This window comes from Coenobita brevimanus, chromosome 91 (genome assembly GCF_032717465.1).
Source record: "Coenobita brevimanus isolate Jiangsu-jjx chromosome 91, ASM3271746v2, whole genome shotgun sequence".
In the NCBI taxonomy this organism is placed as follows: domain Eukaryota; kingdom Metazoa; phylum Arthropoda; class Malacostraca; order Decapoda; family Coenobitidae; genus Coenobita; species Coenobita brevimanus.
In genome coordinates, this window is record NC_137044.1 from 7,934,379 (window position 1) to 7,958,858 (window position 24,480).

At 41.9% G+C, this 24,480-nt stretch overlaps 1 protein-coding gene across 1 annotated transcript; it reads left to right on the top strand.

Moving 5' to 3' along the window:
* Nucleotides 1-5,752: 5,752 nt before the first annotated feature.
* On the top strand, nucleotides 5,753-24,436 carry LOC145411856 (putative transporter YutK). The gene is made up of 13 exons (XM_080281814.1): nucleotides 5,753-5,974; nucleotides 6,713-6,811; nucleotides 7,389-7,493; nucleotides 9,071-9,151; nucleotides 9,608-9,696; nucleotides 10,321-10,474; nucleotides 11,394-11,588; nucleotides 12,525-12,686; nucleotides 15,109-15,362; nucleotides 15,569-15,743; nucleotides 17,015-17,173; nucleotides 17,282-17,462; nucleotides 24,423-24,436. Exons 1-13 carry the CDS (start codon nucleotides 5,753-5,755, stop codon nucleotides 24,434-24,436), a joined length of 1,890 nt encoding a protein of 629 aa, XP_080137940.1.
* The last annotated feature ends 44 nt before the right edge of the window (nucleotides 24,437-24,480 follow it).

Sequence of the window (24,480 nt, forward strand, 5' to 3'; positions counted from 1 at the left end):
CATACATACATACATTCATACATACTGTACATACACGAACAGTATGGGTCTGATATTATTCTAAGAGGTTAACATAGCTTATGGTGTTTTTAGATCAGATAATGAAGGTAATGGAGAGAGTTTTAGAAGGTATGATTAGAGAAAGAGTGAATATTGATGAGATGCAGTTTGGGTTTATGCCAGGTAAGGGGACCACTGATGCTATATTCATTGTTCGTCAGCTTCAGGAAAAATATATTGGTAGGAGAAGGGGTCTTTATTTTGTTTTTGTTGATTTGGAAAAGGCCTCTGACAGAGTCCCTAGAGAGGTGGTGAAGTGGGCAATGAGAAAGCTTGGCTTTGAGGAGTGGCTGGTTAGGGTGGTTATGGCTATGTATGTGGGTGCTCACACTCAGGTAACTGTGAATGGAGATTTGAGTGATGAGTTTTCCGTGAATGTTGGTGTGCATCAGGGGTCAGTCTTGAGTCCCATGTTGTTTATCATGGTACTTGAAGCCCTTTCACGTGACTTTAGAAACGGACTCCCGTGGGAGTTGTATGCTGATGATTTGGTGTTGATTGCAGAGAACGAAAGGGAGGCGGAGGAAAGGTTTAGGAAGTGGAGAGATGGTATGGGGCACAAGGGTTTAAGGGTAAATGCAGATAAAACAAAAGTGATGATATCTAGGGTTTGTGGCGGTACTGTCAAAGACGAGGGTGAGTGGGCATGTGCAGTTTGCCACAAGGGCGTGGGAAGTAATTCCATCTTGTGCGGTGTGTGTGATAAATGGGTGCATAAGAGATGTAGTGGTATCAGAGGTAGACTGCGAGATAATGCTGATTTTATGTGTACGGCGTGTCGGGGTGAGCAGTTGGAGATTGTCAGACGTGAAAGGATTGAACTTGCTGGTGAATCTCTAGAGTGTGTGGAAGAGTTTTGTTATTTGGGAGACATGTTGTGTGCTGGAGGTGGGGCTAGAGCTAGCTCTGTGGCTAGGGTGAGAAGTGGTTGGAAGAAGTTCAGGGAGCTCTTGCCTCTCCTGACATTGAGAGAACTCTCCCTACGTGCTAAGGGGTCTTTGTATGCAGCATGTGTTAGGAGTGTAATGCTGTATGGTAGTGAGACCTGGGCAGTGAAGGAGGAAGATATTCGCCGGCTCAGACGTACAGAAATGACAATGATTAGGTGGATGTGCAGTGCGTCCCTGCGTCCAAGGCCTGGAGGGGCTGGGTTTACGATGGAAGAGTTGAGAGGTAGGATGGGACTGGAGTGTATTGGTGTTGTGATGAGGAGAGGTAGATTGAGATGGTTTGGACATGTGGAGAGGATGGGGGATGATAATTGGGTGAGGAAGGTGAGAAGTGTTAATATTGGGGGTGGGGTTATGAGGGGTAGACCGAGAAAGACATGGGACAAGGTCATTAAGTGTGACCTCAGGGTTAAGGGACTGAACAGGGAGGCTGCAATGGATCGTGCAGCGTGAAAAGCCTCCATTAGGTGACCACGGCCGACACATGCAAGCATGTTGGAGCCTTTAAAAACGAAACGAAATGAAACGAAACATCTGTATATCCAAATGGTAACAGTACTGCATAGAAAATATGTAGTAATCTATACATATGGCATTCTTATTAAACTAGAATAGATAAAAATGGGGTAGAATCATCAGGGATCTTGCAGTAGCCATCGTTTGTGGTGTCAGATTGTTTCGTATAAATTGTACACCGATACTTTTTTTTTTTTTTTTTTTTTTAACCGAATGTATAGTCAAAGAAACAACTGTCTTCCCAGTTCCATCTGAAGAAAATTAACAACTGGCGAAGTGCTGTGAAATCTCTGTCTCTACCATTACGTGTTTCAGTTGATTCGATTTTTCCGCTATGAATTCATCAAACTTTCAGAAGATACTTGTGTCCGTGTCAGTACATTGCACTAGTCTAAGCAGCAGTACTATCGAGGGAGATGGAAAGCTGGTGATGGGGATATCTGGGGCTTAAACTTCATTAACCCACATGATTGAAATCCTGGCCAGCTCCCTTCACTGACTTATTCAGTCATGATATGGGGAGTTGCCCAGTATGCTTTCCTAAATATATTTCTCCGATTGGAACCTTAAACTCTCTGTAACCACCAGGCATCATTTGGTTATATGGTTACCACCCGACGTAGTAAATTGTCTTAAATGGTTTCCTAATTTACAGGAAACCATTTGGCTTGTCACTCAGAATAAGGTAACCCGGAGGCAACACTATATTGAGTGAGTGGATGGTGGACGTCCCTACCTACCGCAGTTCTTCACTACTTCAGCTGAGTAAAATCGTCCTGTAGAAGCATGATTAAAATGAACAATACATCATCGGAGTGAAAGGGTTAAACCAGGAGATTCGTGTGTTATACATTATGAAAACTAACCCCCCCCCCTCCTTTCGGCTTCGCCATGTTTCATCCCTTCAACACGATGACATTCTCGTGAAATTTCCTTGTTGACGCCAAGCAATTGTCCAGCTTAGGAAAAGACAGAGAGAGAGAGACAGACAGACAGACAGACAGAGTGAGAGCGAGAGAGAGAGAGAGATCTGTAAGGGTTATGTATGAGCTTCATTAACCCCTTCCCCTATAGAAAGTTATTGTTTTATAAGTCATCTCGAAGTAGCAAGAATATCCCCAAAACTTCGTCCTCAGGCTGAAGGGGTTAAATATCCTCCTTATGAAGATAAATAAGTAAAAAGGAAATATTTACTTGTATGATTTCTAAATTCTGCTATCAGTGGTGGTGCTGCAATACACGTTATCTTAAACCTCATAGTAAAGGTTATTCCAGCATTACCACAACCACGGTGACGGTACTTCCATATCCTACACTCTATCAGTAGTAAAGATATCGATACACTTCTTCCTCGCCCTCGCACCTGCACTAATCCACTGATAAAAAGATAGTACTACACTCAACGCACCCTTTTGCATCAACTAAGCCCACCAACCTCCATAACCTTCACCATCTACCCTTTTGCGTGTGTGTGTGTGTGTGTGCTGCAGCATAACCTACAGATGATGTCGCTATGTATTGATACATACACCTATACTCTGTAAATTCACCCTCTTAATCACCTTGCTTACCTCTCTCTCTCTCTCTCTCTCTATCTATCTATCTATCTATCTCTATCTATCTATCTATCTATCTCAAAACAAGGAAATACCTCAAATCTGAAATCACAACCGTTCTACGTCACAGCTGATAAGGTTAATTTCAAAACTCTGCCTGTTCCTCCTTCCTAATCTACGGGCCACAAAGGCGAGGTGGAGCTGTTGAGTCATTTTCCCGGTAACATTCTTCAGGTGTGGACGTGAAGAAGTTGTAGTGCAGGGAAGACAGACAATCAGGTAACACAACAGAGATTTTCTGAGCCTTGAATGACTGTGTGTGTGTTGTGATGGAAAAAAGAGTTACACTAAGTCGGGACACACTGCGTTTGAAAGACTGGATGGTCGTAGACAAAGAGAAGCAGAGGTCATGAAGATGTATTAGTTTGAAAAATTACTTACGTGAACGATTGTGAGTGCTGGTTAAATCATGCATATTGAAGAACAGCAGAAAAGATGTGAGAGCGTGTGGGCAGACAGGAGTTGCATGGCTGTCGTAATAGATAAATCGTGCAAACAGAACTAAGAACGATGTCCAGTGAAACGACGGTGGAAGTGATGTACTCCACCCATACACACACACACACACACACACACAGGGGGGAAGGGGCAAACGAATAAAGCCTTTGTATGTTATAAAGACAGCTAGAAATCGGTTCAGCACACCCGCCTTCTGAGAACCTGATTAGGCAATAGAAGTACTGTGACCTTTCCAACACAACTCGTGAGTAAAGGAGACGCCGAGTGTATTGTGAGAAAGTGAAGAATGATTTGTATTTGTTGATAGTGTCTCGAGCGCTTTTGTGATCCCTTTTTCTCTCTTATTATCAGCACGTCTATGACTCACGTGTGTGTGTGTGTGTGTGTGTGTGTGTGTGTGTGTGTGTGTGTGTGTGTGTGTGTAATTCACCGGGTCGGTCAGGATCACTTGATGGTCGTGATCGTCAGCATTTTACCCTCCCGGAAGGGAGCTGAGAGCTCATATAGTCCGATCTAAGGGTAAGGCTGTGACCTTCACACACCCACACACCCGTCCCCTTGCTCAAGGGGGACAGTAACTACCCACTTCGTCAGTGAAACTTTTCGCAACCTGAGCGAGGCGCGAACTCCCGTCTACCAGATGGCAAGCGAGAACGTTACCACTGCGCCAGTGTGTGTGTGTGTGTGTGTGTGTGTGTGTGTGTGTGTGTGTGTGTGTGTGTGTGTGTGTGTGTGTGTGTGTGTGTGTGTGTGTGTGTGTGTGTGTGTGTGTGTGTGTGTGTGTGTGTGTGTGTGTGTGTGTGTGTGTGTGTGTGTGTGTGTATGTGTGTGTGTGTTACGATGGCGGCATGGGAGTAAAAGAAGAATCACATAAACGTCCAGTGCATGTGGGGAGTGACCTAAAAAGTATGCATTGGGAAAGCCTTATCAGTACTGACGCATTCTTATCGTATCGCATCAACAGGAAATGGGTGAAGTTTTTATGCCCTTCAACGAAACAGAAGAAGGACCTAAAGATATGATTGGAAAATAACAGAAAAAGAAACTTGTAAACCTCTAACGAATGTGGGGAATGGCCAAAAAATGATAATAATCTTTAAATATGTATTAGAAACCTGATTTACATTTATCATTCTTATCGTATCCGTCCGCCTTGTTAGTGTTTTGTGTATGTTATCTCCTCCTCCTCCACCCCCGGCCTTATCTCTCACAACCCAGGAAGAATTATTACTCTTATCTCTGGTTGTGACAGGCTCAGGAAATAGTTAAGGAGGTGCTGGACGGTGCACAGTTGAGAGAGAGAGAGAGAGAGAGTCCATAGTTTCATTAGCCATTCCCTTCGTTTGCGATGTACTTGCCCTGCCGGGGACGTGGTGGCTTCCCCGTCACAGGTGAAGGTCCAAACATCTTATAGGACATCAGTTTGTACCCAACTCGGACTGTCAGCTACTGAACTCACTATGGTTGCATGGTGGCATGTGCAAAATTTCATTAAAAAATTTAGGTTTCGGAGGTTTGTTACATACATACAAACGTACAGTATACCTGCATACATGAAACTCAAAGTCAGTAACATAGTAAATAGGAGACTTGAAATTCAGAAAGACAGACAGAGATGGATGGCTACTGGATAGACAGGCAGGTAGAGAGATAGATAGACCGAGAACGACTACTGGACCCCAGTGAGTTTGTGTGAAAAGTTTCCTTAAAAAAGGCTGACAGGGCTCGTAGTTTTGTTACATCTATGCATACATACAGACAGAAAAACTCAATGGAATAGTTGATATGTACGTGTAGACCACACTGCTATTATCTGTATGCAGAAGAGAAGGGACTAACAACTGCGAGCCAGTAAAAGTTGTTGCTATACATTAAAAGTTGAACGAAGGGGAGGAATAATTAAGATTCGTTCAAGATGCCTGGCTATAACTGTATTTGTAAGACGGGCCATAGTTAGAGGAAATAATCTTTCTGTGGAAGACATGCCCATTGATCAGTTGTGCCACAAGATTCTTATAATACAAGTTAACTTTGGCATTTGGAGGTTTGATGGAAAAGTGGTTAAAAATGTATATCCCAAAATATGCTGTTTGCGGTTTAACACAGAAATTTCTTTACTAACAGAGAACAGCACATGCATCTTGCTGAAGAATGATTTCAGAACCTACATACGAAGTGACAGTACAGGTGAACGGAAATGAGACACCACAGGGTAATAGAGTTCGGCAGGCAAGGGAAGAAACGACCCCTGTGTTGAAGATCGAGACGGCACGAATGAACGGAGCGACCCCTCACCCCAGCCTCACCAACCCCGCCTACCTCCCTGACCCCGACCACACCACCCACCACCTCACACAGGGCAGTGTCGAACAGGTGGGTCTCATTTAAAAAAAAAAAAAAAAAAAAAAATCGCTTATGATGTGATGTACGTAAAAAAAAGGGAGGGGGAGAGGATATTGTCTCATGTAATAGTAGTCACAGTGGGGTCATATTCTTCTTGGTTTAGGAGACTTCGTATCGCCTTTTCCTCAGTGAATCATTTCGTCTCTCACGCCTTCATATCCTCCTATGTGTTTACTGTTGCAAAGTATCCTTATTATCCTCATAATCCTTACATAAACTTGACCATACCACTGAACAGGAAGACATAAGATTGTGTGTGTGTGTGTGTGTGTGTGTGTGAGAGAGAGAGAGAGAGAGAGAGAGAGAGAGAGAGAGAGAATGTTTATGTGTGTGAAATACATTAGAGACAAACTCAGCACGTATAACAATGACTCCAGTGAGAAGGATGCTGTCTCCTGTACGTTACTTTTAATCATCTGACTCTCTCAATTTATAATATGAATCTGGCTAAACCACCCTTTTTACTGAGTGACTATATGCCGTTCACTCTAACAAGGAATAAAACTGCCATCTCCCCGTCTTGATCACTGAGCTGTAACAAGAGATCAACACTGGAATATGGTCCTAGTCAAGAAAAAAGTACTATGAATATGATGCAGGGACGAAGTGTTGTCTTATACTGATACTGAGCTACGAGAAATGGGCTGCAAAAAGACAACATTACGAGTATCTCTCCAAGTGAATGAACTATTGGTGTGTTTGTTTCAGGATGGGGACAAGTTGGGCGAGTGTGATGATGACTCTAGTGATGACGAGGACCACAGCATCTTCTCTCTCGTGCCCGGGTGCCAAAACATCCAAGGCAAGGTACTGTAAGCAGCGGTATTAACATCACTGCATAATTTCCCATATTAAGTACTGTGAAACATAATTATTTAGAATTCTTCTGTTTTCATTTGTAAAGGTAATTAAAGCAACTGCCGGGTATACTAAATTTAAGGTTCGTATTTTTGTTAGCTAGGCAGGAACCCTATAGTCTGCTTGTTTTCAGTTTTGCCATTCCTACAATGTGTACCAAGAATAATATATCGTTAAAGCACAGATACCAGAAAGCCTCGTAGGCCAATCATAATAGCAACTTAAGAGCTAACCTGTGTCTTCTTGTGTCTAGTCATACATGTTTTAAGGCAATTGTGTCACTTCACCTAAAACCCTACAAACCAGTGACCTGTTTTTATTGAGTTATTCTTGCTACTGTACCTCCAAACAATTGTACTCAGAATGTGCGAGACTTGTGAAGTGATAAATTAATAAAGGTTATATCTAACCTCTCCAGTTCGAGAAAGTCTGCTAGGCTGAGTGGAATCATAAGCAGTAGAAAAAGTAAAAACAAGAAATTCAGTACACCATCGGACTAGAGGGACTAACACTAACTTATATGTAGGTGAAGGGGCTGGCAAAACATAGACGGGCTATCTTGTTCACGACGGTGGCTGCCGCATACCTGGCTTACTTCTACGCCGTCCTAGCTATCACCACTGACACTGAGGTAAGAGCTCCTGTCGTCCCCCTCCTTTCTGCCACCACCGAACCCTTCCTTCTGTTACCAACACCCCACCCCTTCCTGTCACCACCACACCCTCCCCTCCATCCTATCATCTCCCTCCCCCCTTTTAGCTATCGTAGCCAGTGCCCCGATTTACAAAACAAACCTACGATCTAATTCCCCATTTTTAATTATGATTTCTTCTAGGACATGATACACGGAGTTCAAAATCTTTCCATTTCTTTATTTCTTCATACAACAAATCGCAGTTACTAGAGAAAATTATTGTGTGTGTGTGTGTGTGTGTGTGTGTGTGTGTGTGTGTGTGTGTGTGTGTGTGTGTGTGTGTGTGTGTGTGTGTGTGTGTGTGTGTGTGTGTGTGTGTGTGTGTGTGTGTGCGTGCGTGCGTGCGTGCGTGCGTGCGTGCGTGCGTGCGTGCGTGCGTGCGTGCGTGCGTGCGTGCGTGCGTGCGTGCGTGCGTGCGTGCGTGCGTGCGTGCGTGTGTGTGTGTGTGTGTGTGTGTGTGTGTGTGTGTGTGTGTGTGTGTGTGTGTGTGTGTGTGTGTGTGTGTGTGTGTGTGTGTGTGTGTGTGTGTGTGTGTGTGTGTGTGTTAGTAGCCAGAACTCTGCAACACCTGTCTAGTTCATGACTAATTTAGCACTATCTAGGTAATATGCGTTTGCAGTAAGTAACCTTGATCTTTTTAATAAGCTTAGTGCTATCTTACGTGAGACGTGTGTCAAGAGCCAATGTAGTTACTCAATTAATTGTTTATAAAACATAAAGCTTCATAAGTGCAATGTCAGAAATAGGAAACAAGAGGAATATGTATCTGTCGATATCTATCGTTTTACATTTTTTAAGGTCTTGGTCTTGCATGCATGGTAACTCTTTTTCACTTGTTGATAGTAATTAACTACTATTTTAGCTACCATGTAGCTCCAGCTCCACCGACGTGCCACCAAGTAACTCTTTCTTTTTATGATCGTATCGCCTAATTGTCGCTCACCCTTATCTAAAGCCTCTGATTTGAATTCGGAATTTTCTTTTAGAGAAGTTGCCATCTAAGGCAAACAAGTACAGTCTACCCCTGGGAATAGATAATAGTTGTAAAGAGGAGATATGTATGTATAGGTAACTCAGTCAAGACCTTTTCTATGTATATGAGTTGAAGTTCCTCCTTGGAAATGCCAGTCATTGGATTTTTAGCTTCACACTACCATGATTGTAGTACAGCTCAAGAATGTTGGTAACCAGCTACATGTGAGTTAGGTGATAGGTTAGATGATGTTAGATTAGACTGAGTTAGATTAGGCAATGTTTTTATGGTGCCAGTAAATACAGCACACCAGTTCATCAAAGGAATGAGGAAACAACGGACAGTCCTGAAATTACTTACACTTTGCAAAGTGACTGTCTGCCTTTTAGTCTGCCTATCTAGCTATCATTCTGTCTATATATCTGTCTGTCTGTCTTCATCTGTCTATCTATCAATCTGTATGTCTGTCTTTGTGTATCTTTCTATCTATCTATAGGCTGTATCTATCTATTCATCTACTCGGTCTGCCTCTTCATTACAGAAAGTCAACTACTGGTGTGACTCCGACGGCCTGCTCATCATCATAACAGGCATCATCCTGCTGGGTCTCACATACTTCTTGGTGGGTTCATCTCGTTCCCCTCACCTGTCGTATTATTAGCTCACTGAGACCTGGGATGTGTGTGTGTGTGTGTGTGTGTGTGTGTGTGTGTGTGTGTGTGTGTGTGTGTGTGTGTGTGTGTGTGTGTTTCTTATTATGCTTTTTCCAATCTCCTGACGACTTTATGAAGCTTAGGTAGAGTGATGAATTCCCATTAATACTGAGAGACATTTCCTAAGTTGAATAAAATCTTCTAGTAACAGTGGGAATGAACTAAAAATGTTACCCCCAACTGTAGGCTACTTCAAGGCTAGGATTATTCTCAACCCAGCAAAATCGTCTGATATTGATATTACTAAGATTCTTCGTGCATCCATAACAGCTACGCAAAATCGTCTGTTAAGCCTGAAAAAAAGTATATATCCAAAATGTTTCCACGCCAGCGAAAATGCTCATACTGATCCTAATATATTTCAGATCGTCAAGAAGTATTATGGCAAAGTCCTCTTCAGAACGGTTGTAGAGCCTGTCGTCACCTTTGTACAGGAGAAGATACTAGTTCACAGGTGGGTTTGTAAGTTATTTCTTTATGTCACTACTCATCAACAAATTTTCAGGGTGAGGACTGGTAATATTTGATCAGTGTGGTGCTTCCTTACCATTTTTGCCTGCGACCCACCTTCTGGACGTGAGGCAATCCTGGTGACTCATGACCTCATATTCATTTGCACAGGTAATGTATCCAGGTTAATACAGGTATTGATGGAACAGACTGATGATAATATAGAACGAAACGTTTACCGTAAACTAAATCTGAAGTAAATGATCGCCCTATTATGCTGTGGAAAAAAAAAAGAAAAAACAGAAAATTAGTTAATACTTTTTTAAATATTTACTGATTTTGCATTTCGCGTATGTTCATGCTTAACTTTTTAAAGAATTCACGTAGATAGATAGATAGATAGATAGACAGATTGTTGGGCAGATAGACAGATATTGCTTTACGCATCTATTCATCTGAAAATGTCGACTATTTACACCCCCCACACACAGAGGGAAAATAGGGGGGGGGGGAGACTGTTGTGGGTCATATTCTAGGAAAAATTGGAATTTAACATATAATATCCACCGTAATGACCCTCGTGTAGTCAGTAGGCATTGCTTCCAAGCCTCCTTCTTATCAACGTCAGGTGGGTGCCGTGGGCAATATTCGCTGTGCTGGTGGTGGGCGCACTGGTGTTCCTCGGGGTGGACGCACGTGACGACCTAAGGCGCCTGCAGTCACTCATTGGCATCGTCGTCATCCTCCTCTTCGGGTTCGTCTTTTCCGTCGCCCCCAGGAAGGTTGGTCTTCAGCCGTATTCTTTTCTACTCTAGAGGCTTCCTAATACCTTTTCCTTAGCGACTGAAAGTGTATAATATTCGCAGCTATTCTCTCTTTTTTTTTTTTTTTTTTAGTCCCCTTCCGTAAGATTTTAATGTACTTGACTTAGGAGGCATTCTAACAATATTTCAGTTGCGATTTATCTTGTACAGAATTGGTTATTTTTACCCCCTCTCATTCATTGTTAGTCCTCAGCCACAGGACCGTCATCTCGTGGACTTAAGAGACATTCTAACACATGTTCCTTAGCGATTTAGCTTCTGTATGACTCATTGTTTATCTTCGCGTGCCTGTTGGTTGTATCCCTTTTGATATCGACATTGTTTGCATAAATGAGAGAGAGAGAGAGAGAGAGGGAGAGAGAGAGAGAGAGAGAGAGAGAGAGAGAGAGAGAGAGAGAGAGAGAGAGAGAGAGAGAGAGAGAGAGAGAGAGAGAGAGAGAGAGAGAGAGAGAGAGAGAGAGAGTGTGTGTGTGTGTGTGTGTGTGTGTGTGTGTGTGTGTGTGTGTGTGTGTGGGTGGGTGGGTGGGTGGGTGGGTGTGAGAGTCAACGTGCCATATGCAGAAACAAACAGCTATAAAAGAGGTGCCAGTTAGCCTCTTTAGCTGCAGTCTACCTAGATGCCTGGTTAACGGTTAGCCATGGAGTAGTTAGTCTGTCTCCTCACTGAATTTTCCTCCGTGTGTCTGTTTTGTCCATTAAGTTATCTTGATTTTTTTGTCAGTCTTTGTGTATAGCTCATTCAATAGATATTCCTGGTATGCTTGTCTGCCTGTCTAATCCATTATATATTCCTGAATTTTCTCTTTGCATTTCTAGGGTTAAATTCTCTTGCATTTTGTCTGTGTCTGCTTCCTCCAATATATTCTGGCGTGTTCAGGTAAGATGGCGTCACGTGGCGTGGGGAATGGCTCTGCAGTTCATCCTGGGTCTCATCATCCTGCGCTGGGACTTTGGGCGCTCCGTGTTCCACTGCACCGCACAGAAAGTGGCAACCTTCCTCGCATTTACAGACGAGGGCTCCACCTTCGTCTTTGGAGAACTTGTATCAGAACAGCATATCTTCGCCTTCTCTGTGAGTATCTGAAGGGGGAAGTGAGACAGGGCTGCTTGGAGTGGAGAGGAGTTGTAGCAGTTGGGCTTGGAGTGAAGAGAGGTTTAGTTGTAGCCTGGAGTAGTAGGAGGGAGTGGTGACAGAGGTGTTGTGGAGGGGTTTGGAGTGGTGGGAGGGAGTGTAGCACTTTGAACTGTGGTTATCCCTTTCAATCCAGTGACAATATATTTTAATTTAGAACAGACCCCCATTAGTCAAGTGGTTAATGAAGGCTACATCTCACTCGTTCAATTCGAAAACTCTCTCTGAAGCTCAATATAATCATCTGGTGGTGGCAGTAATAGCATACAGAATACATCAGCAGAGTGAAGTGTGGAGTGGCAGCAGGGAGTGGTAATGAGTTGTGGTAGGGAGGCTTAGAGTGGTGGGAGGGAGTGGTGACGACTTGTTCTAGAGAGGCTCGGAATAGTGGGAGTGGTGTTGTGGAAGAGAGGCTTGGAGTGGTGGGTGGGAATCGTGACAAGTTGTTATTGCCACCTTCGCTGACTTCTAGGATAGCATTTGCAAATAGACACCGATACATACATACATACGTAAGTACATATATACATACACACATCCATAAGAACATACATACTGTACAGACATATAAACACACACTTAAAAGCATGTATACATACATATATACCTAGACAGATACATACATACATACATACATACATACGCACATACATGCATCGGTAATACACACACACACACACACACACACACACACACACACACACATATATATATATATATATATATATATATATATATATATATATATATGAGAGAGAGAGAGAGAGAGAGAGAGAGAGAGAGAGAGATGTAGGTGGATGATGTTATATTAGCCTTAGACTTAATAAAAATATTTAACCGTGGTAAGCTTATTCCTGTTATTTCATTTCTTTACAGGTGTTGTCGGTGATTCTCTTCTTCAGCTTCTGCATCCAAATCCTCTACTACTACGGCGTGATGCAGTGGATTGTACTGAAACTGGGATGGTTCCTACAGGTCACCATTGGCACCACAGCCTGCGAGAGTGTCAATGCTGCGGCAAACATCTTCCTCGGCCAGGTAAGAGCGAAGTGGTCGGGGTGGGTTTAGAGTACAGTATATAGACAGACAGTAAACTCATATGATTGGGACGATTCTAGTATTTTATTCTAAGTAATGTGCGATTATTTTATTAAGCTGAGTCAGATTAGAGCCTGATACTGTTAATACTGTCATCATTAACCTCCTGCTAGACAGAGCTTATTAATTATTATTCTATCTCCTCTGGTCACTCATATTAAACACTTTCTTCCTGGTTCACTGGATTTCAAGCACCGTGAAACTAATGGGAAAAACTGTAAAATCCTTAGAAATCAGCCGGAAGGTGGTAAAATAGCATTAAATTTTACGAGTCCCACGAGTTGTGGGGTTCCCACAGCCAACTACGGCCGCCTTGTCAGGTTTTATTTTTCTTCTGTAATCATTTTGTTTCTTATACCGATTTTTTTTTTTTTTTTCAATGAAGGTCTTCATTATCCAGTGAGATCATGTCACGTCCAACATGGTCATTCATTATGAAATCAAAAGAGAGTTTAGTGTAAAATTAAAATAAGTACATATCCCACCAGGATTGCAACAATTAATCTCTCCATTAGGTAAGTCATGCACCTGACTTAGGTCTGCCATAACCTTCCGGCTATCGATCTATAAAGCATACGTAATTGTTTCCACTTTCTGTGGGGGTGTAAGGTATACACTGCAAAGCTGTAAAAATATATACTGTAATATATGCTGACATGAGCTGGAGTATTATCTCTTGTTGGTAAAATCTTCGGGAGGGAATTTTTTTTTTGCCAAGGCTTTTTGCCGTAAAGTTTTTCTTTGGGGTGGGATGGGGAGAGGACCTTGTTAGTAGGGAATGAGATATTGGTTTTATATGAAATACTGGTAGTTGTGCCATGTAAAAGTTACACAAGTCCACCATTGAGACATTCAGATTTTCTTTAGTTCCTTCTATTTCTTCAGTTCTTTTCTTTAGTTCTTTCTTTAGTTTAATGTAGATTTATAATGCCTGGCACAGCAGTTATTTAATGGTGGAAATTTATGGAAAGAGCCCGAGTCCCATCAGAATTTTGGAGCAGTTACCCAGCCACAAACTATTTTCTTTTTATTACTTCACCACTGAAGCTGTGAAAGAAAATGCAGCTGTATTATTAAGTCAGACTGTGTTACCTTCATTCATGTTTATCTACTCTACCTTTTATCCTTCAAGTAACTATACCGCTAAATTATTGTCAGATCAATACATTATCAGGCCAACTGTCACACATTTGTTTCTTTGATTCAGAGTTATCCATTTCCTTTACCTGAGGCAAGTAATTATGCAGATGAAAACAGTTACTAAGTTTGAGACTGTATTACTGTGATGATAAATAACTGAAAGTTTCTTTGCTATGCTCGCAATATTCTCATAGTCTAGCCACCAAGACAATTGCAGTTTTATACACATTCATATATGTCAAACATTTTGTGAACATATGTATGAATAGCGAACATTTAATGAGTTCTATGAAGCTTCCCCGTTATCCCTTCATGATTCTCAAAATTCAGCCACCAAACCCTATTCTCTTATCGATTTATGATGTCTTGGTGTGCGGGTTGTTAAGATGTTGTAGTTCTATCCAAATCCATAGGAGCAGTACGTGATATATCTCAAGGCATAAATATGAAGAGGATAGATTGGGGAGTACATAGTTTACATCCCGATCAGCTGGGGATGCACTGGAGACCTCGTAGTTTTACATAGCGACAAACAGGGAATGGGGTGGGAACTGCAAAATTTAAAATATTAAGTAGCAGAGAATGGATTGAAGTCCATGTCAGTGTATGTCTCCATCAGCAGAAGATACACTGAAAGCCATGCATATCTGTGCCTCAACCGCATGTTAGTTCTCTCACGGTTGAGAACTTGTACCTGATGATGGATGATGTTGGACAGTTTTATTCAGCTGAGAGTGAGTCGTTTACGAACTGGGATTTAATCTGTTCAGCCAGTGTGCATAATACAGTATAACTGTTAGATTTAGATTTATGTGCCAAGAAAAGTTGGTAGAAGAGCATGCTGTGTATCAGCAATCAGGGAATGTCGAAGCTGTCGCGAAACTTGCGGTCTTGGCTGCGAAGAAATGTTGGTCATTCACCCTACAAGGCATTAACATTGTCAAAAGTGCAAGTTAATTTGTGGTATTTAATAACATATTCAAACTATGTCTTCAATTCCTTTCCAGAGCTTTGAAAGATAAAATTTACCATCAAGCTGTCCATCAGTTGTGCAGAAAAAAAATAAATAAATGATGCCATCGTTGTATTCCACGAACGCTGGTCTAGCTAAGATCTCTTAGGGACACAGAATGACATGAATAATAATTTTTAAAATGTACTCAGGAATGTCTGATGGATGAGTTAGCTCCTTAGCTCTGTCTCTGCCATCTGCTTCCCACAGACTGAGGCACCATTGATAATCAAACCATACATCCGCATAATGACTAAGTCTGAGCTGCATGCTGTCATGACCGGCGGCTTTGCCACCATCGCTGGATCTGTCATGGCTGCCTACATCTCCTTTGGTGTGGACCCTACCCAGCTTCTGACAGCCTCTGTAATGAGTGCCCCTGCAGCCCTCGCCTTTGCAAAGCTCTACTACCCAGAGACCAAACAATCCAGAACTTCCGTCAAGGACATTAAGATCGATAGAGGGTAAGAGTAAAGATATACATTAAATACATTCAAAAAAGTTATTGACTTCACTGGTGAACATAGGTTACGGTGACTTCCCGGTAACTGCATGATGTTGTTACAGGAACAAAGCTACATTAAACTCTCTTGTGACTACAATAAATGAAATTGTTCTATGTACAAGGTGAGGGTGATCTCGATGAGTGCACAGTATACTGATATTACAGAAATGAGGCCAACTTGCTACATGCAGCCATGGTCGGGGTAACCAACGCCATCCCACTGGTCGCCAACATCGCCGCCAACCTTATCGCCATCTATGCCTTCATCGCACTCTGCAGCCATGTCTTTGACTGGACCTGCACACTGGCTGGTGCTGAACAAGGGGTGTGCACACTTGAAGTAAGTCAGTGCCTAAAATTGCTCTCCAGCGTTAAAGACCTCTGATGTCTAGACGAAAATTATGTCAAAATATACTTCTTGCTCAAAACGAAGTAATATTGATTAGCATAGATTCAGACCTTCATTCCACAGCATAAATTCCCCTGCTGAGTGCAAGAAGGGCGAATGTCCAAAAAATGAAAATTTTGTTTGATTTATGTAACACCATCCAAGTAAAAGACCAATCTTGATTTTCACTGGAGAAGGTTTCAGCTGGATTCCTTTTATAAACTTAGTCAAAACATGAATTAAAAAAAAAAATACTCAACAACTTTTGCTCCTCCTGAATGAGTTTTTTTTTTTCTTTTTTTCTTTTTTTCCTTCCTTGTACTCTACCGGAGAATTTATATTGCCGTGATTACTGTTTAAGAAATGAAAACTGACGTAGTTTTCACTTTTTCGTAGGAAAAGAATGAATAATCCAAAGCTAAAGCATTTACAAGGGTTCTCTCTCTTTACAAAGAAAAACAGAGGAAAGTTAAAGTCACGATCCATTCACTTCGAATTGCTTAGAACTATTGTGTTTGAGTTCATTGTCAGGTGGGAAAACAAACATAAAGACTTCTCGCGTTTTAGCTGAAGGATTGAGAATACTGTACTGTTTATCTATTGATTTCCGAGTTGGACAGAAAAGGAGTGAGACAGTGTGTGGATAGACAGGTGTTTTGTACTCACGAATGGCGTAGACATATTGGCAGAGAGTAACCCTTACTTTGACCAGTTTCTTCCAACGAATCCTTCAGGTTTCTCAGTGAATTTTACCTCAGCTGGGCTTCGCCAGTCACAGTTTTATTTCAATAACCTGCCCCGTCCCTCCAGTTTAGCTTTTGGATGTGCAGTTTCTGTGGTACTATAGCACTGCGGACTGGGAAGCCCTCAGTACATGGGTGCACAGAACTTACGTGCGACGTTGGCGTTGATGTTCGTGTGAGAGAAAAGGTTGTTTATGTATTTATGGATTAACATAATGCAATGACTGATGTTGGCATTGGGGTACGATATACAAGACACAAGCAGACTTAGCAACCTGGCATTTCCTGTGCTCGAGTGATTTCAATAAGGGATTACAAAAGAAGAACGGAAAGACGACCACAGGCTTTCTGAACGAAAGTGCTGATTGTAACTGACAGGTAGGCTATGTTTAATCATCCTAAGCTGTTATTAATCTGATGAAATATTAAAACTTTCATATGGAGAGCTCTTCTTCTGAGGCTGGACTTTATCTGTGATAGAATCTCTTCGGGTGGATCTTCATGCCGCTGGCCTGGGTGATGGGGGTGGACTGGTCAGAATGCGACAAGGTGGGGGAGCTGATCGGCCTTAAGACCATCCTCAACGAGTTCGTTGCTTACTCCAGGCTCTCTGAGATGCTGGAGGCGGGTGAGCTGTCGGTGAGTGATGGATGATTTCGGTTGGCTAACAAAGAAAGGACATACTATCACAAAACCTCAGAACGAGCAAAATCCTGGAGGCCTAAGAATCCATGTTCCTTCAAACAGAAACGTGCTGAGATCATCGCCACGTATGCGCTATGTGGCTTCAGCAACATCAGTTCTATTGGCATTAACCTGGGAGGATTCGGCGCCATGGCTCCCTCCCGGCGTGGTGACCTGGCCAGGGTGGTGGTGAGGGCCATGATCGCAGGCAGCTGCGCCTGTTTTCTCACTGCATCCATCGCTGGTGGGTCCCGTCTCTGGCACTTTCATAGAACCATTGTATTTTCTTATTTTTGAATATTAAGAGTGTACGTGCTCAAAGAAAAGTAAATTGCAATATCACACTTCTATGAGGTTCTTTGAATTAATATTATATATCTTAAAACAGAGCTGGGAAAGATATATAAGCTCTTTCTGTTAGTGCGATACCTGAGTTGTGGAAGCAGAGGATTGTTTGGAATGTTTGATATCTGCCTTAATAGTTGCTGATTGCAAGTAAATCATTATCTTCAGCGTTATATAAGACAATCATCATCATCGCTCTAAAGCTAGCTCCAACTATAGAAGTAGAGGCTTAGGTACAGAAAAAGGAAAAAGAAAGCGACAGCATTTACAAAGATAGAGTACTTTTAGGTCCAATAAATTTAAAGAAACTGATAAAGATTGTACAGTGGATTAAAAATATATACATATCGCGCAGGAGGGGACAGATTATATCCCAGATTATCAATATAGTTCTTGATGTGCCAAGGTGATTGATTTATTTGGATCTGAATGTGCATATGATAACAGTTATGATTAGAAAATGTCAAGCAAGCGAAATATATGGCATCCTTAAGAAAGCAAGCTTATCACCAGGGATTTTGTAACAACCATGGTCAGTAATATCAAATTGTTTCGCCTGAAGTGTGCACCAGCACTTTCTTGATCGAGTGTATCTACAGTAATTTATAATATTATATGGCAGGATTTTGGTTAAGTAGCAGTGCCGGTTACGAGCTTATAATTACAGGTACATTGTTCAACGATTTGCCGGAGAAATGAGCCACCGCCCCATCACGTAACATTTCTCACTTCATTGAACAACCATCCATCCAGTCCCTTCAGCTGCATCCCAGCCTTCCAGTGGACGACGCCATTAACATCTCAGCGGACACTCGGTTACTGCAGTGGGAGTCTCATTCGTTACCCCTTCGTCCATCATCATCTTCATTCTTTCACTACCTTTAGTTTCTTAAGACGTTCCACTGTGAATTCACGATAAAATACCATTTCTGAGTGATCTGCAAAGTGGATATATTTATATTTAAAATAGTTCTAATCACTTGTTGCCTGTGTTGTGAAAAATCATGTATATGAAAGCAGCGCATGCTCACTGCCAATATTTTGTTCCCCTTGAAGGTGTTTTGAATGAAACCATCGTTACGCTCATACAGGCCTGCGTGAGTCGCGCGTTTACGAGTGTATACAGAATTAATTATCCTTGTTCTACTCCTCCTCCAGTCACGATAAAAATCAGTCCCACCCACCCTTTTCCACTGATTCCATTTTTCCTTTTTCTACCATTTAGCCAAATAAGGGACTGATGTGGAACCAAGCGTCCACACTCTTTCCCGCACCTTGTTGTGGCGAGGCGTTGTCTACCTCATGGACACCTTGGTTGACTGGTCTGCATGACCAGACAGATCGAGATTACTTAGCAGCAGCAACAACCTCCTCACACATCAACATTTGTGGCCTTCACTTTTTCTGCACCAACGTCACCCCTCGTACAACACCTAACTTCACAGGGTGTACTTGTACCCACCCTGTCCCATCACTCATTACTGCCTTAGGTCATCAGACCTACTACTTTACGCCAAACTTTTTTTTTTTTTGCCTATCCACCATTGCATTACACTTTATGATCTACCTGAAACACTAGTCTTCACAGGGTATTCATTTTCCATCAAGCCCTGCTACCCATAACGATCTCAGCCAACCCTGACAACTTCTCTCCACCCAACCCGCTCATTTGTATGAGTGCTTTGTCTTGGTGACTGTATTATATAAAAATACCTTGCCCTAATTTAGCCATACTCAGAAGGATCTTGATGTCTATAAGGAGACTTTTTTTTTTTTTTTTTTCAATATACCATTAGCGCTCATGCCATGCACTGTACGAGCAGTATTTTTGGGTCTTCTGCAGCATCCCTGTCCTTTCATCGTAGGCATATATATTCTTAAGAGATACTGATGTCCTGATATGTAACTGTATCAGGTGACTCATATGGGAACGTAATAAATATTTTTGAACTCCAATTTTTTTTACACACCTACCTTTGCAGTAATTCCTCTGACGTCTTTCAGTGGGCCTTACAGTATAGTACTTCATATAATTTCTGTGCTGATCGCTTACCGGTTTCTTTTCTTGGTTTATAATAGTGCAACTTACTATATGTTCCTAAAATGTTTCCATTTTCTCTCTCTCTCACACACACACACACACACACACACACACACACACACACACACCAAACAATTACCCGGTATCATAAATCACAACCTGACTGCGTGATGGCTGATGGAGTGAACTTCAGATTGATGTTTACCCTCGGTTTACCTCCTCATTTCACGGTCTTGCAAGGCGAGATAAAATATACAGAACCATTTTTCGGCGACAGTCATTGGATGCGGACGTAACGGAGCATTAGTGCAGGAAGGACAGGCGAGCAGGTAACATGTTAGCGATTCTTGTGTCTTAGATAATTTGTGTGTGAGAACAAGGTGTTGGAGGAATATTTACACCGAGAACAAGTCTAGAGAGGAAAGCCAAAATCAAATTCCCTCCACTTGTGGATGTCTGAACATACTGCGTTTGAAAGACCACTGGCCATTAGCAGAGAAAAAGCACAATCGATGGATGACTGTTCTTGAACTGAAAATAGTGTTCAAAGAGACTGATGGATACTGATTACCTTCTACATTAGAGGACTGAGCAAACACGAGGTAAGAGCGTATCTTCTGAAGAAATTTGTGTAGCTGAAGTAATAAACGAGGCAAGCAGAGATCAGAAAAAAAAAAAAAAGGGCTGTGTATAAATAAGGACAGTTAAGATGAAGGCCAAGGTTCTATTGGTGGGAGAGTTAGTCTTGCAATTTGTTACTTGTTCGAGACTCGGTTGAAGATCTTTTGTATACCTAGAGCATCGACAAAAGAATTACGGAAATCCTAATCCCAACCAATGAGCAGAAAAAAACGTAGACCCAAAGGCATATCGACTGCCTTATGAAAGCATACGGTTACAATATCTGAAATTCCTCTATCCTCAGTTTACGTTCGGCAAGTAATGTATTTTGATGACCGTGGTAAAGTGATTAACTTTTCTTTAACAACACTAGGCTATCGTTCCGATAGTTTATTTCTACATACCATATTAATCGTTCTTATGACCCACTCTCAGCTGAACAGTCATTTGGTGTTAGTTGGAACAGAATATTAGATTTGTCCAGATTTTGAGTGAGTTAATGGTGATAGGAAAGCTATCTTAGGTTCCTGTAACTCATTCTCAGCTGAATAAAATCGTCTGGCGTCACCTGGAATAGAACACTAGAGTTATCCTGATCATGGACGGGTTAATAATTATCGCTATACCATAATAGTGCCTCACAGTGGTGAGACATATTGCCAAGAAAAAAGCAGTTATATATTACTACATATAGATATGTCTTTCTGTGTGTCCTATAACCCCTGCCTCGACCTTAAGACAGTAGATAAATGAAAAAAATTGTACTGTCTGTAAATATTTTCATCTTAAAAACTTTAACCACTTAGGCCTCAGGATGTAGTTTTCATCTTGTTACCTCACGACAGGTTTATTCAGTTCAGGAGAGACTTTTAGAACTGAAGGATTAGGACAGAACCATCATCAACCCTTTGATTTATAGAGTGAAGGATTAGGGTAGAGCCGTCATTAACACCTTGATTTATAGAGTGAAGGATTAGGATAAATGACGTCCTCGGGTTAATTGAGATAATAATAACAAAACTTGGACATTTAATTAGTCTCCTTTTCAGAATTCCAACTGCTCTAGATTCCCTCAGTCATTATTTTATATTTTTATAATAATTCAGGCTTTCAGTCTTCTCTCTCTATATATACAGAGAGAGAGAGAGAGAGAGAGAGAGAGAGAGAGAGAGAGAGTACTTTTAACGGTTGCAGTCAGATAACGTTTTTTTTTTTGTCCTTCAACATTCAAACGAATGTAGTCAGCACAGGAATGACTTTTCAAACTGAGTGGGTTAGACTGTAACCTTGATTAAGCTCCTCTTTACAAGACACCTTTCCCAAGTCCAAAAATAAGTCATGAATTAGCAAGAATAAACTAATAAGAAAGAAAAAAACAGATCAACGAGTTCAAGGACTTTATACAGTCCAGTTATCTAGCACTCTCCTTCAGTTTCCTTGTTATTATCAGTGCTTGCTAACACATCACTCCAACCATCACTCCTCCTGACGTGCACTCATGATAAAGCCAGGAATATGTCTGATAAAAGCAGGGAAGGGGAGATACGTGTAAGACTGGAGGAGAGGGAACGTGGGAACTGGGAGGTAGAGTGCGTGGGAGTGAGTGTGTGTGTGTGGGATGAAGTGGGGGAGTGTGAGAGGAAGAGGGAGAGTGTGGGAGAAAAGGAAGTGGGTGTGAGAGGGTGGGGGAACAGTATAAGGGGGAAGGGCGAGAGGGGGAGTGTGTGGAAGGGAGGGCAAGAGTGTGGGAGGGATGGGGAGAGAATGTGAGAGACGGGGTTGGGGAGTGTGGGCGGAAATGGGATATCGTGGGAGAGATGGGAAGAGTGTGGGTGAGAGAGAAAAGTGTGGGAGGAAGGGGAAGTGTGGATGGAGAATGTGTGGGAGGGAGAGGAAATGTGGACGAGGAAAGTGTGGGAGGGAGGCGAAATGTGGATGGGGAAAGTGTGGGAGGGAGAGGAAGAGTGTGAGAGGGAAGGGGGGAGTGCGGGAGGGAGGGGGAGAGTACGTGAGGCAGCGGGGAGCCTATGATTAGGTGGGAGAGAGTGTGGAAGGGTGGAGAAGAATGTGGGAGGGAAGGAGAGAGTGTGGAAAAAACAGGATAGTGGTGGAGAGTGGGGCAAGGGAGTGAGAAAATGTGGGAGGAGTTTGGTGATCTGAACCAATAACATACATCATATTTTTATTTTCGAGTTCAGTCCTTCAGCTTGTCTCCTTTATCTTATCTGTCTCACGTCGTTATAAGGTCGCTCTCCCCACTGAAAGAAGGCAAAAAGATAAAAGATTGAAATACAGAAATATCAAATGAGGAAATATGGTCAGATAGAAAAGAAAATTTGAAAGGGGGTGTCGATGGGAAAAGAAAAAGACGTAAAGAAGAGCACCTAGAGAGAGAGAGAGAGTACAGCCACTTGAGTAATGTGAAAAGGAAGGGAGAGAGAGAGAGAGAGAGCGAGGGGAGGGAGGGTGAGAGGAAAGGGAGAGATAGAGAATGGGAGGGAAATAAAGGAAAGGGAGAGTAAGACTCAGGGAGAGAGAGATAATGGGAAGAGAAACGAAGAAAGAGAATGAAAAAGTGCAGAGAATGGAAGATAAAACTGTGTTGTGTGTGACTTTCAGTTTGTCAGCACACGCGCTCTCTCTCTCTCTCTCTCTCTCTCTCTTACACACACACACACACACACACACACACACACACACACACACACACACACACACACACACACACACACACACACACACACACACCAAAGAAATAGCAAGAATTATCACAACCTGACTGAGTGATTTCTGATAGAGTGAACTTCAGAACGACGTCGACCCTCAGTCTGCCTCTTCATTTCACGGTGTTGCAAGGTGAGATAAGAGAAAGAATCATTTTTGGCTGACAGTCATCAGGTGTGGACGTGACGGAGCTTTAGTGCGGGGAGGACAGACGAGCAGGTAACATGATAGCGATAACTGTCTTGGGTTACCTGTGTTTGAGAGTGTAGCATTGGGTGAGTATTTATACTGTAACAAGAACATGCCTAAAGAGAGAAGACCAGTATCAAATTCCGTCTATTTCGAGATGTCTGGACACCCTGTGTTTGAAAGACTGGTCATAAGCAGAGAGCAGCACAAACTAAGAAAGACTGTTCTTGAATTGAAAAGTTGTGTACCTGAAAGACAGTGAATACTATTTACCAGCAGCGATAGCGAAGGTAGTATTGTTTTCAATTTGTCTGTGTGTCTGTGTGTCTGTTAGCATGATAACTTTGCAACCTCTCAAGATATCATCATAAAATTTTACAGGTGTGTAGTAGGGATGAAAATCTCCTGCGAGTATTGTTTTCAGTTTGTCTGTCTGTGTGTATGTGTGTCTGTTAGCACGATAATTTCGCAGCCGCTCAAGATATCACAGAATTTTACAGGTGTGTAGTAGGGATGAAAATCTCCTACGAAACTGGTGAAAGTAGGTCAAGGTCTGTGTGTGTGTGTCACCATGATAACTTTGCAACCACTCAAGATATCATTACAAAATTTCGTTGATGTTAGTAGGGATGAAAATCTACGAGTTTGAGACTGGTGAAAGTAGGTCAAGGTCATATTCCGAGCCGCACTATATGTGTATCGGCTCGCGGCTGGTGTGATTTCCTTCTTGGGGGGCCTCTACTTAACATTTGCGTTTGAAAGTTGATCAGGAAAGAGGTGACAGAGTGCGGGAAAAGGATGCTTCATGGCTGCTGTAAATGAGAACGCATAAGAAAAGACTTAAGAAAAACAGCATCTAGTGTATTAACTCTGATATAGTGACGCATCGTTCCCCTAAACACACACACACACACACGTTTATATAGATCAATAGATAGACAGATAAATGGATAATAGATAGGTATGATATATATATATATATATATATATATATATATATATATATATATATATATATATGGAGAGAGAGAGAGAGAGAGAGAGAGAGAGTAACGAATTAAAGAAAAACTTGAGAGAAACTTAAGAGGCAGAATTACAGTAAATAACTGTAATTTCTGAGGGCCTAAAATTTGGATCTTTTCCTTCTTCGATAGTTACTTGCAGGGTAATAATAGTGATGTCCTTCTTTTTACCCAAGGATTAATGAGATATCTAGGTGGAATCACGGACAGACAAACCGACAGTCCATACCCATGATAAACTCATTTTGTTTCGGAGGTTCAGGACGTATTCATTGAATCCTGAATAATTACTGTTTATGGAAAGCTACTTGTTTAATATA

Coding starts and splice junctions, on each gene's coding strand:
- LOC145411856 (XM_080281814.1), top strand. CDS start 5,753: ATGATTTCAGAACCTACATACGAAGTGACAGTACAGGTGAACGGAAAT. Junction 7,494..9,070: donor CTATCACCACTGACACTGAG/GTAAGAGCTCCT, acceptor TCTTCATTACAG/AAAGTCAACTACTGGTGTGA. Junction 12,687..15,108: donor CAAACATCTTCCTCGGCCAG/GTAAGAGCGAAG, acceptor TGCTTCCCACAG/ACTGAGGCACCATTGATAAT.